Below are 15,552 nucleotides of genomic sequence, written 5' to 3' on the forward strand. Positions count from 1 at the left end.
AACAGGAGAATCCACAATGGTTTCGATGCCAGGCCTGGCCCGGCAGCACTCTCCTCGGTGGGCGAACACCAGAGGGAGAGGGCGTACCAGCGACGTGCACGAGAGACAGGGCCAGGCCGAGCCCCAGGAAATTCAGCTCACCGGCCAACTGCTCCCCTGGGAACCTGGGCTGAGCAGTCACTGTCCAGCGACATGGACCCCAGGGGAGAGAAGGAAAAGGCTGGAATCCGCAGCCTGTGCTCAGAGAGCCTCGAGATCGGACCATCAGCTGCCTAGACGGGGAGGGGGCTCCTTCTGAGCAGGCCCGACCCCAGGTGGACTGGCTTTTCCTTCAGAAGTAGCCCAGCCTCCCCAGACAGGGATCGGATGCTCGTCTGCCACGAGTTAGCTCTGTGGCCTGAGACAAGCCCCTTCCTGTCCACGGGCCTGTTTTACAGGCCTCAAGAGGGGCCCGCCAGGCTGAGCAGAGCTGAGGCGTGCTGAGCACTAACATTCTAGGATCTACGGCAACGAGGGAACCGCGTTTGCACCCTGGTATCGCCGCCAGTAAAATGAGATGGAGATTCGAGCTTTGAGAGCAATGTTTACATCATTTAAATCAAATGTTCAGTCAACTGCCACGGAGACGCCCTGTGGTCAAGCAAGGCCCTTCCCGTCCGGAACACCTGGCCCTCGAGCTGCAGCATGGCCGGTTCCTGCCCCACCGGCAGGGAGCTCCCTCCTCCCAATTCCTCAGCCGAGGGCCGAGCTGCCTTCTAGACCAGCTCTGAACAGATCCAGGGACACAGGGACCCTGTTATTCTGGAGGGAAGGAGACACAGATACGCCTGAGATGCAGAGGGACGCAGGCCCGCCGTGGAGCAACCCAGGCCGAGAAACCAGGATGCGCAGTGGCTGCTCCCGCCAGCAGGCCCCGCAGAGACTCTCGCTGCTGCCGTCACTTGGAGCCACCACCACGGGCTCCAAGCAGGACCGACGCCCAGCAACTACGTCCGCCCCGACTGACACCACCTGTGTGTGAGGACAGCTCCAGCTCCGAAGCTGTGCAAACCTGGTCTAGGGCCCTGACCTCTCTGAGCATCAGGTTTTCACCTGTAAAACCTACTCAGGTTTGAATTTACACTCCAGGTGCTGGGCCACACACACACTAGGTGGTCAACACCAAGTGCGCCGGGCGAGTCCACAAGTTGGGCCGCAGGCCTCCTCACGTTTCTACCATGCGGCAGGGGGCTGCAGGTACACGCGGCAACAGGGAAGCTCGCGCTACACAAATCGCACAACAGAGCTCTCCCCCGCGCTGGACAATTTTCAGCACAGACCTTCCCACCCTGGTCTCTAACAACTCGAGTCACTTGTAATGGTCCAGAAGGCCGCACACTGGCTTGTGCAGCACTGGAGTCAAGCGCGCCTGCAGCAGGGCTCAGCATTCCTTCCAGAGCCGGAGTGTCGGGGTGTGGCTGGCGACTCACTGCCCCTCCTCTGTCAGAAGACACCCCCTGCCCTGTGTGAACAGCTATCACCATGAGGGAGAGATGGAGGCAAAGCAAAGTCCTTCCAGAAAAGCCCCAACTTCCCAAGTCCCAAACACCTGTTCCTCAAGTTCTCAAACGGGAAGCAAGTATCCGTACACTTGCCTCACCGGGAAGAGGACGTGTTCAGAACATTAACAGCCCCAGTCCTTCCCTGGTCAAGGAGAACTCAACTTGCCAGCAAGCAGTGCCGTCTTCCAGGAGTAATGCCATCTGCATCTTGAGGTCCACACGGAAGGATGTGGACACAGACCCAGTCAAGGACGTTGGTGGGGTCAAAGCCCACTCTCACCACTGGCTGAGACAGGCGTAGTGGGGAGAAGAGCAAGGGTGCAGACGTGAGCGCCAGAAGGAGGATGGAGGAAACCCGGGAACAGAAATCTGTGTCCAGGGATGTCGACAGCTCCCCAGCTGGGAGCCGTCCCCTCGGCTGACCGCACCGGACCCAGCACGCACAGCGGCATATGCTGTTCCCACCTGCTGTGGGGAGGACGCCGGAATCTCCGGGAATCTCACGCCCACAGACTCTTCACTTCCCAGCCAGGCATGAGGGGGCCCTACGGACAACGCTGCACGAAGCGGTCGCGGGTGACTGTGACGCACCCCCAACCCCGAGCACCACTCGGTGGAGCGAAACCGGGGCCACGAGAGCGCCCTCTGGCCCAGCCCGCCCAAGGAGCAGACACAGACCCCCGAGTGCAAGGTGATGGCAGAGACTGCACAGCGATGACTGTGGACTGGCTTGAGCCGCGACGCCGGAGGCGGTTTGGGGCTTTCCCAGTAAAGCACCCCGGGCACGGACTCAGCACAGAGACGGCATCTGAGAGAAAGAAGTATGAACTAACAAGATCACAACAGCTTAGGGTCCAAAGTAGCAACATGAAAAACAAGCAACAGGGGTAAGAAGACATCTTTCTCCCTCGCTCTGAGAAGTTCCTCTAAGAATGGTAGCTGGAAGTACATTCTAAGGACAACGAAAAATGGGGCCCATTGAATTAATATATAAATGTGCAAGAAAATTTTATCAGCAGGGCTTCCAGAATCATTAGTGCACATCTGGCTTCTCTGGCAATGGGAATATTGATAAAATGATACTTGCATCTCACTGGAGGTGTATTAACCGAAAGAGACCCTGAAAATTCCCTCTGAACACAGGGTACACAGCACTAAGACACTCAGCCGCGTGGTCAGCCACTCTGGCTCTGCACACTAGCAGCCTGAGTGTGTAGAGGGTTTCCTTCCTCCTGGGCAAGTTACACCAGATACCTTTTCCACCTACTGTACATGTCAGGCACGCACGTACACAGAGGAATTACAATTCTGGGTTTCAAATGTTCATAAGTATTTCTTCCCCCTTGCAACATTTAAAACAATCATCTAGATTTTTAAAATTTTTTTTTTAAGGTAAAAATACATCTCCTCAACAAGGGCCGGCAAAGACTGTCCTTATCTTCCATTCCTCTGGAACGGCGCCTCTCAATCATACAACCTCTGACTGCCACGTTCATCGCACCCCCGGTCACAGCCACGCAAGCGAAGGCAGGAGGCCTCGCGGGGCGGCTGACGCACTCTCAGTCCGCCCGAGAGCCTTCTGCAATCGGCACCTTGTGAAAGGCAAACTCCTAAATGCCCCAAACGTGCACCAACCAAAGCCACGTGCAGAACTTCAGAAACATCCCCAAGATCAGCTGTTTCTCAGCACAATGTGAAAATGCTGAAAATTGTAAAAATAACCTCAAACAAAATGCTTTATTTAAAGAACCGGATAAGCAGAACAGAACCTTTTGTACGATCTCACAAATAATTGAGAGATCTGTTTAAAGCTCCTGCAGCACCTAAGACAATACCTAGCGAGAGCGACAGGTGAGGGGCGGGGTGGGTAAAAGAGCAGGGTGTGCTGACAGGTAGCTGAGGACAGGGCGGTGAGTACCTTTCTAAAAGAGAGAGACTTAGCGGGACTAAAGGTCTGCTCTGTACGCTCGAGCCCTTCGATTGTTTCCGTACAGTCAGAGAGGGGCGCGTCCTGCAACAGTAAACTGAGTCGTCAGAGCCCACCAGGCCCGGCTGTGGAACATCAACGAGAGCACAGGATGGAGCCAGCTGAGAGCATGCAGCGGGACAGCCGTCAACGGCGATGCAGCGGTGATGGCGGTGCAACATGCAAACACGGGCCACAGAACCAGGACCACGGCTGGCCAACATCGGAAAATGCAACGATCGTCAACCCCGGTGAGTCATGTTTAAAACATTCGGTGGCAACTTAATGTTCAGAGACAAGTACTTACACAATCATCTTCAATGTGCCATGAGGTACAATCCTTCTACAGAAATGCGTGTAAATGTGGACCACATTTACAGGAACCCTCCGCACTTTTCCCCAAGCAGCGCTTTGTTGTGGACAGCAATCTACACAAGAACCAAAGTCCACGACACCCACCCTCTTGCAGCGTGTACACAGTTCACCGCTAACACCGGGCGAACCCAGGCCCTCAGCCAGGCATGCACGACACGGACCTGGGCTGGAGGGGGACACAGCCCTGGGCATGCTTATGCTTGGTCTACCACTCAAGGAAAAGCGGCTGGGTTACTTCTTATCACGAAGACTCTGAACAAAGAAAACTGGCTGCCTAGGACACTTACCTCACAGTCATTCTCTCCCAACTCAAGAATAGTTCTGGAGCGGGCAGGCATTAGAGCCACCCCCCACTACCGTCAGAGGCACCCCGAGCTCTCACCTGGACGAGGCTCCTGTCCACCACCGCACCGCACAGCACCTGGGACTGGGGGCCAGCCGTCTTGATGTCCTGTAGGTTCTGCTCTCGGATCTGAGGGTGGCAAGAAGGGAAACACACATCAACAGTACAGAGAAACCTCGCGGTGACCGCAAGTCACCGTTTGTGCGCTTGGGGCCCCAGCACAAGCTGCTCTTCTGTTCTGCCCTGCACCCCAGTGGGTCCTGCGTGACCACCGTGCCCGCTTAACGGTGCTGGTCCAGCCCGATTAGTAATTCACGGGTCTGAGGAGACGGAGGGCCCCTTCCAGATGACTTCCGCAGGCACAGACCTCACTGAACTCACTAACTTGAGGGGAGGCACCCCCTGTGTGCCCATCTTTTAGTGACACCGTGAACACTGGTGGATCTCATGTTCCAATATACCAAACGTTCTAACTCTTCAAATGAACCCTGCAAGGCGGGGGCAAAGGCTGTTCCTGCCAGGAACAGGCTCTGCACCCTCAATTCCGCCCTGCTACGTGAGCAGGTGTCGGTTCGACAATGGGGGCCAAAGCGGCTGCTCACGCACTGCCACCGCACTTCGTAGCGCAGCAGCAAAGCAGTGTGCAGGGAGGCCCTCGGCAGTCACGTGGTGGCAGCGGAGGTCCTCCTGGAGCTACACCGTCCCCCGTCAGCCACCGGCCTCCTGGCCCCCCCAGGGCCGCCCCCCCACACACACACACGTCAGCTTCCACCGATTGCTGGTGGCAGTCGGTGCACACCTTGTTCCTCATCTCCTGGACCTCTTTTGGGTTGGTGTTCAATGGGACAAACAGGTTAGGGACGGCAGAGGTGGGAGTCCTATGTCCATCCTCTTTAGTCCACTGTAATAGCAAGGACAGTTGAAAAGTCAGAATCGTGACAACAGTTAAGTGACACCACAGCATCCAATTTGTCCAACTCCTCTCACATCTGGTCATGCACCGAACTTCACAGAGAGTGAACCAATGACCACACCGCCTGGGTCACTGCAGTGGCTGGAAACCAGTAATGCTGGAAGCCAGAGTTGTGACTGACTGGCAAGTGCCAGTCAGAATGCCCAGCTGAAATCTAGGGCGCAACACGGGCTGACGACAGAGCTATGCCCCATGACTCCCTCGGACAAGCCGCGGGGGACCCTTCGGAGCACACTGGTTCACCGCTCCGAGAGTCCTCAACACCAAAGCCGGCCGGAAGCATGAGATGACAGGGTCATGAGAAGCGGTGTGATGCTGCTGTCCAGGTGAGGGGAGACTCTGTGCGGTGAGGCAAGAGTGGGCATCACCAAAGTTCTGCATTAAAATAAACTACCGCACCAGAATGTACTGTTTGCGTAGCTATTTCGACCCAAGAAGATTACTGTATGAAGACTTATACAGTAGCTACCTGGCGGAAGAGTTTGGTGATGTCAAATACTTTATATAATTCATACTTTTGAGTGTTACAGAAATGTCCCAAACAAACTTAAAGCGCCCATGAACCCTTACGGCAAGGCTGTTTTAGACACCAGTGCGTTACCTCCGCGTGCTGCGCCTTTCACGCGTGCTTTGTTTTTGGACCTCCAGTCAAATATGAGATTTTTAATCAAATTCTAATTCTTAGGCGTGAGTAGGCACTGAACACTAAAACAAGCCCATCGTAGAGCAAATGTTATGCCTTTTAGAATATTTTCAAGAGGCGATAAGATAGCCATAAACCAAGACTTTAAAGAAAGCAGCAAAACTGTCCAGAGCTGGGCCGCTGTGAAGGCAGCGTGGGATATGGGCATGAGCTGCGAGATGCTCGCGGACGCTGATCCCCTCAGACAGAGGTAACTCCAGCTTCTTATTAAAAATAATTTTTAGTTAAAACATTAAAACAACCACCTCAGAAGCCTGAACAAGTTTGAAAACTTAAGAATAATTATAAATTAATATACCAACCTGAAAACAGCGCATGGAATTCGTATTACTCCAGAACAGTAAGAAACAAATTTAAAAGTTGAACAAAGTCTCCCCTTCAATGTGCACAGTGACTAAAATACCTAAAGCGATTTAATATTTTTTTTCAAGCTAACAGTAAATAAGGCTCAAAGCTGCTGCTACACACACACTTCGGAAAAATTCATCACAGCAATTCAGCACTACATATGTACGTGGTCAGCAGAAGTTGTTTTCAGGCCCACTCCCTTCAACAAGTGAAATAAGTGACAAACTAAACAAATAAAATGAAAAAAGGAAATAAGGGACAGAGGAAGAGAGAAAGAGGGTGAGAGGAGCAGGAGGGGGACGGGCTCCAACACCGGCCCCGGCCACATTCACGCAGAGTCTCTGCCACGTGACACGTTTCCTTAGGAGCACAGAGGCTGTCTCAACAACTGTGCATCAGGAAAACACCAGAACCACCTGGGGAAGACAGAACTTATTTCTTTTAGATAAATCTATAAAGCAAAAGCACTGTTACAAGGGAAGCAGGAAGGCCTGCCTTGCTTACTTGGTGTCCCGTTAAAGCACATCTAGGCTGACGTCTCCTCAACTCCCATGGAACTAACCATGCAGAGACACGTGCGTCCCGGCCTCCCGTCCTCACAAGAGGCTCCACCGAGGGCCTCTCCTACTCTGAGGCAGGGGTCGGTGGCCTGTCCAGGGCTGGCGCTGCCCAGGGACGTCTGAGCACCAGGCGGCGGAGGAGCGTTCAGGCAGCGTTACTCCCGACACGAAGCTTGCCTCAGCGTCTGTCGCTGGTGCCTGCGGACAGCCTGGCTGCACTTGGGTCATGCCACACCCAGCAGGAGTCAGAAGACTCTCCACTATGGCCGTCTACTCACATGCAACAGTCCATGCAGAAAGTAGCTGGCTGAGAGCGTTCGGAGGCTTTGGGACAGCAAACGGGGAAGGAGGCTAATGAGAAAGGACGAGGGCCAGCTGAGAAGATGCCCAGGAGCCACGAGGGAAAACTGCTTAAGAAAACACTGAGACTTTAAAGAACAGACGTGAATTAGTGACTTCATGAAACAGCTGAGTTTACGACATTAAAGTAAGAGGTTATGCTTCAACCAACTTTTTGTCATGAAGTATTGAAGAGTCTTCAAATATGATCAGAACTGAATGACAGTTCCTACTTTTAGGTTAATCCAAGTAAGTTAGGTAGCACTTCTGCCGTGTATGGAGTTAGGTAATGCTGGAATTCTTAAGCAGTTTCAAGCAGACAGTATTACTTGAACTATATCTGATGCGAAAGGGGCTCTGGGTTCACGCTGAGGAAGGCTGCTGAGGAAGGCTCGCCCAGCCCCGGGTCGGAAGGGCCAGGTTCCCAAAGCCTCCGAAGCCCCAGCTGCCAGACGTGCTCTACATCATCTAACTATGAACAGTAAGGTAGGCACAGACCAAGCAGTTGGTAATACAGCTTGGCACGCAGACACCGGACGAGAGAGACTGCAGCAAGGGTTTCACGTGATCGTGTGTAACGCTCGTCCACACCTTAGTCTTCGACTTGGGGCTGCTTCCGTCCTGCCCGTCCTCAGAAGCATCGTCACCCCGGCCAGAGTTCAGCCATCTTGTCTTCTCTCGCTGCTGCTTCTGAAAACTGTGTCTGAGAGGGGAGCAAGTGCCCGAATCACCGTCACTCGCAAAGGGGTGACCTGCGACACTGGCAGGAACCTCCACATCGCTGTATTTTTTAGATTTCTCTCTCAGAGCAGGGTATCGATAAGGGTAGCCAGTTCTGTAACCCTAGGGGCCAGAGGGAGAGACACAGTCAATATTTCAGATCTCGAAACAGAGTTTCACTTTGGAAAACCGTGTGGAAATATCTACAAAAGCTGACTATATGCACACCCTATATGCACGCCCAGGAGAAACGCAAATATGTTCACCAAAAGACAGGTATGAAGACGCTAACAGCGCCACAAATCCCAAAGTCCCAAAGTAGAAAAACCCAAAAGTCCATCAACAGTAGAATGGATGAGCGGTGGTATATTCACGTAGCAGAGCACGACACAGCAATGAGAATATCACTAGGTACAAAATTTGGGTGAATCTTCCCAAATACGGTATTGAGCGAAAGAAACCAAATGTGAACGAATATACTGTGTGATTCCATTTATCAATAGTAAAAGGGAGGCAAAACCAATCTTTGCTGTTAGAAGGATGCGTAGTGGTCACCCTTGGGATGGGGTAAGAGACTGAAAGGGGGATACGAGGTTCTGAGGTGCTGGTATTGTTTTTTGATATGGGTGCTGGTTACACAGTGTGTTCAGTTTTTAAAAATTAATAAACTGAACACTTAAATAGGTACACTCTCCTATTCATATATATATATATATATATATCAACAAAAAGTTAAAAGACCAGGGTTTAGGGCTTCCTTGGTGGCGCAGTGGTTGAGAGTCCGCCTGCCGATGCAGGGGACGCGGGTTCGTGCCCCGGTCCGGGAAGATCCCACGTGCCGCGGAGCGGCTGGGCCTATGAGCCATGGCCGCTGAGCCTGCGCGTCCGGAGCCTGTGCTCCGCAACGGGAGAGGCCACAACGGTGGGAGGCCCGTGTACTGCAAAAAAAAAAAAAAAAAGACCAGGGTTTACTTGCTGCTGGTCATAGTGTAAGTTACATCAATCAGCCTACTTAACACTTTTTTTTGTGTGTGTGGTACGCAGGCCTCTCACTGTTGTGGCCTCTCCTGTTGCGGAGCACAGGCTCCGGACACGCAGGCTCAGCGGCCACGGCTCACGGGCCCAGCAGCTCCGCGGCATGTGGGATCCTCCCGGACCGGGGCACGAACCCGCGTCCCCTGCATCGGCAGGCGGACTCCCAACCGCTGCGCCACCAGGGAAGCCCAACACTTTTTTTTAACCTGTTAAGTCACAGTAAAAATCTTTCAGGAAGACCAAACAAGTACACCTCATGACAACTGGTACCCCATAGAGAAATTATTTTACTTCTGAACGTAACAATATTTGCATTAACCTTCAACCCTGTTTCACGACCATTTGCTGTGCTTTGAAACGCCTGCCCCACTAATTCCTGCCTCTGTAACGGCACTGAGCCCACCGTGCTGACCCACCTGCATGCTAATAGCCCACAGACAACATCTCCAAGGCAAGGATGGTGTCTCACTCATCCTTCCTCTCCAGAGCTGAGCATTCAGAAGCTGTGACGAACAGACATTACAACGGCCCCCCAAGACCCCCACCTCCTGTAAAGCCCTTCCCCTGCAGTGTGAGGGGACCAGCAGCCTGCTTGAAACCAGCAGAACTGGGCAAAGGTGATGGGATACGTTACGTAGGAGGGTAGCGTCCGTCTTGAGAAAGTCTCTCTGCCCATCACTGGCTCTGAAGAAGCTGCCATGACTCCTGAGCCGTAAGAACATGAATTCTGCCCATGATGTGAGGAGTTTGGAATTGGATCCTCCAGCAGTAGAGCCTTCTGATGAGAACCCAGCCCAGGCCAACACCCTGACTGCAGCCTTGTAAGAGCCTAAGCCAAGGACCTAGCTCAGCTGTGCCTGGACTCCTGACCCCCAGTTTCATACCTGGCCCAGGTCATTTATGGCACCTTCACAATGAATGACAAGAGAATTAAGATTTGAAAGGAGTACAGAGGGCTAGTCACACAGGACGAGTCAGTGGCTGCACTCTACTTGCCAAGGTACCGTAGAAAACGTTCCTCTCAATTCAGGAATGTTCTCTCCCCTCTGGGTGATTGTCCTCTTTGGGGGGTTACCACCTTTATTACCAATCATTCCCTTAATACATTCAAAAAAGGGTGCTAATAACCCCTGAGTGGAGTTGGTTGTTGTTTTGTTTACTCTTGTTTTGTAACTACCCTCAGGAAGACAGGTAAATGTCTACACTGGCAACGTTCCCATTCATGAACGTGCTTTGTTGAAGAATAATAAAAGGTAACCACTGAGCTGTAAAAAGACTACCTTCAGAAAAACACCGCTCTTCTTAACTCAAGCGTCCTCTTGCTGAGAGAGCCAGGACTCGAGTAATCTGCATGACTTCAGAATAAACCATCCAGGACATCACAAAATTTTATTCTGAGGGGGTATGGGTTTTTTTCTTTTTTCTTCCCCTTTAAATGCCAAACCAAAACCAGAGGCAATACTCAGCCCTCAGACCTCCTATATGGCTTATAGTTAAAAATATGGATTCATCCCTTCTTTGAGAAGCTGGAGTGATATCTTGATTGGGAAACAAACTAGCATTTCTTCTGACTTTCTATGTCAGAAATGTTTACGGACTTTATATGACATAATCCTACAGCGGGCGAGTCCTCAACTGTTCTCTACCCTGCTCAGTTATTAGTGAACATATACAGCTGATCAGAATGTTAGATTAACACCTGGGCTAGGATCAGTGATCGCTGTCCAACTTTATTTCTTATAAACCACACAGCCTTCTAATATTAAAAATAACCTGTGCACATTAAGGGCACTGAATAAAACACCCTTGCTGTAATCTTGCTTGTTAATCTTTCATCCTTTATCTTCCTCCCCTATCAAACTGGAGTTACTAATTTTAATTCTCTCTCTCTCCACATTCCAGAATGTACTGAGTGCACAAGATGTGGCAGGCTGGTGCTCCTGATTTTTATTCCTCCCTCCTGTTCCCCATCTGACTTTTAGGTATAAGCGCAGTGAACGTCAAAGTATTTGCTAAGAGGACAGAAGAAGGGCCAGTCAGCCTGGGTCACCCCAGCGTTCCTCGCCTTGCCATGCCCCTCGGGGTATTGGACTCTGGATGCAGATATGCCTAAGCGACCACCTCCCACTCTCAAACCTTCTCCGGGTGTGACCTCCCTGAGACTGCACTGTCCTGGCCTGTCTCTTTCAGCGTCTTAGTGAGCTTTCTTCCTCTTGCTGCTTCTCTTGAAGCAGTCCCAGCTCATGCGCCCCCTCCGCCCTGCAGCTGCCTTCGTGCTCCGTCAGTGCACACGTCACAGGTGCTGGGCTGCATCGGGACTTGTTTGTCCATTTCCCTGACTAGGCCATGAACTCCTTGAGGGCAGGAACTGTGTCCTGGTCATGGCTACAGGCTCAAGACTAGATGGTCAGTTAACGCAACCCACTTACTGAGCAAATGAATGCAGAAGTTATGGGAGGTTCACCCCTCCCTCACTGATCAAATCTACTCCTGTGACCATCGCTTCTAGGCAGTTAAGTCCCAGCTCTCCCTTTCCAGCAATGAACATTCTCCTAAGTCCAAAGAATTTCAGTGAGAAGAACCCTCTGAGGACACTTAGCACACCCTGAATCAGATCTGTGAGTTCTTTTTCTTCCAAGATCGTCCTAAAGCCACCCGTCCCACCCGTGACCTGGTCCAATTGTGGCGACTTTCTTTATGTGAAGCTGGCAACATGCCCTTCCAGTGTCTTCTCTGTCCCACATGCCCACGACAGGTCTTTTTTTCCTCCAGCACCTAACATCATGTGGCAGTAGGAGACTCACTTGAATCCTATCAAAGAGGTAGGACACTGCAGCAGGAAAAGGGCCCCATCACAGTCATTTGTCTTTTAATGTGATTGCTTCGACCCTAAGTGCCTTGCTGTGAATATTTAAAGAACTTGGCGAGATCAGAGACGGACGTGAAAGGCACGACCCTGTCCTGCTGCCGTGTCTCCAGCCGTGCCCTCACCTCTGCTATGGATGCTTTCCTTCCCCCAACTCAGCCTGCCACGCTTCTACCTCTTCTTTGAGGTCCGTCTCAAGTGCCACCCTCTACATAAATTTCCTCCCTGATCCCTGCAAAAGGATGACATCCCTCACTGCAGCCACCTAACAGACCACATCCTGCCATGTACTATTAGAACATTCCTATTAGGCTAAAAGCCCCGCAGCCACGCTCCTGTACCACGCTGGGCTCCAGGTCCCCGCAGGAAGCAGCAGAGGGTCTCCCACGCAATAAATCGGCAGCAAAGTGTGTGGAACACAGCAGTCAGGCCCCGAATAGCTAGAATTTACTGTTAAAATCAAGATACTTGGCTGACTGCTTTAGAAAGTCCTCTTGGCAGCTTGCTTGCGGGATGACGGGTACTGGGCTGACCCTGCTACTCAAGGAGTTACTTATCCAGCAGAGCAGACCACTGTCTGTGCTCCTGACCCCACACAGTCCAAACAAGACCACCTTTAAAAAACAAAAGGAGACAAGCAACCCTCAGCTGTATAGTCAACCGTAGTTCAGCTCAGAAGTTAAATGGCCCTGGCGCTTCTTCATCGCCTCTGAGGGTGAAGCACATTCTCTGATACTGCATGAGGACAGCCATTTCACAACACGATTTCACGCACTATAAAAACACCAACGTGCGCGCCGCTGGGATGAGCGCTGTATCATCAAGTGGCGGCAACTTTCTTACCAGATTGTCCAGCATCCGCATGAGCGCTTCAAACTCCTGCTCACCAATCTGCCATCTGGGAGGCGATCCGCTGCCCTCCCCTGCCGGGGACCCAGGGGAACGGGATTTGGCCTTGTACTTCTCAGGATCCAGGAGGACTAAGTTGTCTGGCCCTCCCGCACTGGCCAGAGTTCGAACCTTTTCCAAAACAAGCAAACACTACAGTTGGAGTTCCTTACTGATCAAGAGGGTCAGATGCCTATGAGAGATCACTTCAACAGAAATGTAGGCTTCACAAGAAACCAAATCATTATCAGAATAAAAACTGTGAGATGGACAGTGATAGACAAATCACAAGGTTATTTTCAGAAGGTTTTCTTTAGCATGGAAAAATACTGGGCACTCATACTTGAAGGACAAATGGGAAGACAAAGCCCTCCCAAGGTCCTACGAAGGGACTGGGGCTGCATCACCACACGGACGCGAGCCAGAGCGCCAGTGAGAAACGCACGCAGGGGCTGAGCAGACTCAGCACCAGCAGAGCCCACTGCCGTGAGACTGGGCGCCTCTCCACTCCCTGAACCTGCTTTTTCAAAAAGAGTGCATGGAGCGCCAACAAAACAACATGTAGTGACATAAATAAAGCACCCGATAGCAGGGCTGGCATATGCTGGTACTCCATCAATGGTAGTGACTTATGTATTTGAAAAATAAAAAGTTAGAAATGAAAAGCCCAATAATCATTTGCTGACTTAAATCAGTTGAAACGGCATTTTCCCTGGTCATCTTTCAAATCCATGAGCTCGTCTTCAGCAAAGAAATCGCTCACAGACTCACTGCTGCAAAACAAGTATCAAAACTCTATGGGAACCCCACAAACACCTAAGTATACTACAGACCAAACAGAATGGCCACCACCTACCTGGATCTCACATGCAACCACAAGGTTATGGATGTAATAGAAGGCCTCCTCAACGCTCTCGCCAACAGATACAAGCCCGTGATTCCGGAGAATAAGAACCTAAAGGGAGGAAACAGGAAAGCTCTACGGACCTAGGCAAGAAGACAGATACGTTTTTCTTCTTTCCCCTGTAATTTAAATACCAGATTAGATGCCTACTGACCTTGCTTTTAGGCCCCAAATTTTTCTGAATTAAAATTTTTTCTTCCTCATCAACCAGAATCCCATGATAATCATGATAAGCCACTTCTCCAAGGGAAAGTGCCTCTGGGGAGATTGGCAAGAGGCCGCATTTCATCGCCGAGACCTAGAGAACAGGCAGCACCATCAACGAAGACAGATCAGGAGCTACACACTGACGACACAGCAAACGCTTTCCTCAAAAACATAAAGGGGGAACATATTTTACTTCGTTCTCCTTTCAGAAATAAATGAGCCCATGAATTTAAGATAAACCTTACTTCTGGGGCTCACCACCAACCTATTTTTTAAAATCAAAGCTACCACTGGCAAGGAAGGCCTCAAAAGAAATTCTCCATCTTTCTGGATTTCTCCCACACTGATTGTAAACACCACGTGAGCTCAGATTTAATAAGATAGTCCAGGATCTACTGCAAGGAGAGATAATGGCTTCCTCTGAATGAGTCACAACACTGCAAAGAGGGGTTTCTGAAGAGCTTTAAGGTTTTGTGTACTTTTCATCTTAGGTTGTAGGTGAGATAGGAATACCTGAAAGTCAGATAAAAGGAGATTTATAAAGGTTTAGGACAATTATACTGTATAAATTCTCTACATTTATTTAAGTGAAAACTCTAAGTGTCCATATAGCCTTTTAATTTCCTTAACTTTCCCAAAATGACTTTAGAATATGCTAATTTTAAAGATCTTCTACCTAGACTAACAGGCCCCAAAGATTTAAATAATACATATGTAAGTGTAACAATTTCTTACAGAAAAGTTAATCTAAAAAGACAATACCACAAAAAAAAGCAATATCATATTTAATTCCTTTCACAATATCAGCCTTTCTATAAGATATTTCCTTACAAAGTAAAGTTACTGTGATAAGTTTTTAAACAAATTACATGCTATTTGTAATAACCATAGTCTAAAAGGTACCTCTAATGGTTCTTTAAAATGCATGGATTTTTCTTTTTGCATGGATTTTTTGGGGTTGGAAGAGCAAGCATTCTTTTAGGAAAAAATTACATCATTTGGAGAATGATATAACTAATAAAACTGATGTTGAGGGCTTCCCTGGTGGCGCAGTGGTTGAGAGTCCCGCCTGCCGATGCAGGGGACACGGGTTCGTGCCCCGGTCCGGGAGGATCCCACATGCCGCAGAGCGGCTGGGCCCGTGAGCCATGGCCACTGAGCCTGCGCGTCCGGAGCCTGTGCTCCGCAATGGGAGAGGCCACAGCAGTGAGAGGCCCGCGTACCAAAAAACAAAAACGAAAACAAACTGATGCTGACATCAAGAACCATATCTTCAAAGTAAAACAAACCAGATCCAACATTCATCCAAACAACCCAAGATCTATGACATTAAAACATCAAGATAGAGTGAAATTCAGTATTACTTAATCAATGAGGTCATCTGTCAAACAAATAAGCCCGAGAAGTCATTAAAGTATAAAACTGGTGATAAAAAAGACAATTCTAGATAGTTCTTGAGTGCTTCGCTTTCACATGACATACCAACAACCAGAAAGTACATTTTCATACATACTGAGGGGTCTGAGGCTTCGTCAGGTGGCCTGTTTGCACAGAAGGGTCCAAGCTTGGTGATCAGGACGGGGCAGGCTCCTGGCAAGCTGAGGGCTCAACGGCCAAGTCTCCTAATAGTCTGCACCGTCTGTGCCCTCTTCCCCCTTCTTTTTTTATTTGTTGGCTGTGCCGCACGGCTTGAGGGGATCTTAGTTCCCCAACCAGGGACTGAACCCGGGCCAGGGCAGTGAAAGCGCCAAGCCCTAACCACTGGAGCACCAGGGAACTCCCTT

The 15,552-nt window shown here is 50.3% G+C and overlaps 1 protein-coding gene across 27 annotated transcripts in view; it reads right to left on the minus strand.

The window, feature by feature from the left end:
• Window positions 1-15,552, minus strand: part of ADD1 (adducin 1) — a 79,387-nt gene that overhangs the window by 7,397 nt on the left and 56,438 nt on the right. For 8 of the 27 annotated variants that reach the window (XM_059066008.2, XM_067036803.1, XM_067036804.1 and 5 more), the window contains exons 7-12: window positions 13,716-13,859; window positions 13,514-13,612; window positions 12,613-12,789; window positions 7,740-7,991; window positions 5,025-5,126; window positions 4,265-4,354 (exon numbers count right to left, since the gene is read on the minus strand). In XM_059066008.2, coding sequence (XP_058921991.1) covers window positions 4,265-4,354; window positions 5,025-5,126; window positions 7,740-7,991; window positions 12,613-12,789; window positions 13,514-13,612; window positions 13,716-13,859 — 864 coding nt within the window. Of the gene's footprint in view, window positions 1-3,459; window positions 3,553-4,264; window positions 4,355-5,024; window positions 5,127-7,646; window positions 7,992-12,612; window positions 12,790-13,513; window positions 13,613-13,715; window positions 13,860-15,552 lie in introns of all 27 variants that reach the window. The other 19 variants (XM_067036787.1, XM_059066012.2, XM_067036789.1 and 16 more) reach the window with 3 other exon arrangements.

This window comes from Kogia breviceps, chromosome 6, assembly GCF_026419965.1.
Source record: "Kogia breviceps isolate mKogBre1 chromosome 6, mKogBre1 haplotype 1, whole genome shotgun sequence".
Taxonomy (NCBI): domain Eukaryota; kingdom Metazoa; phylum Chordata; class Mammalia; order Artiodactyla; family Physeteridae; genus Kogia; species Kogia breviceps.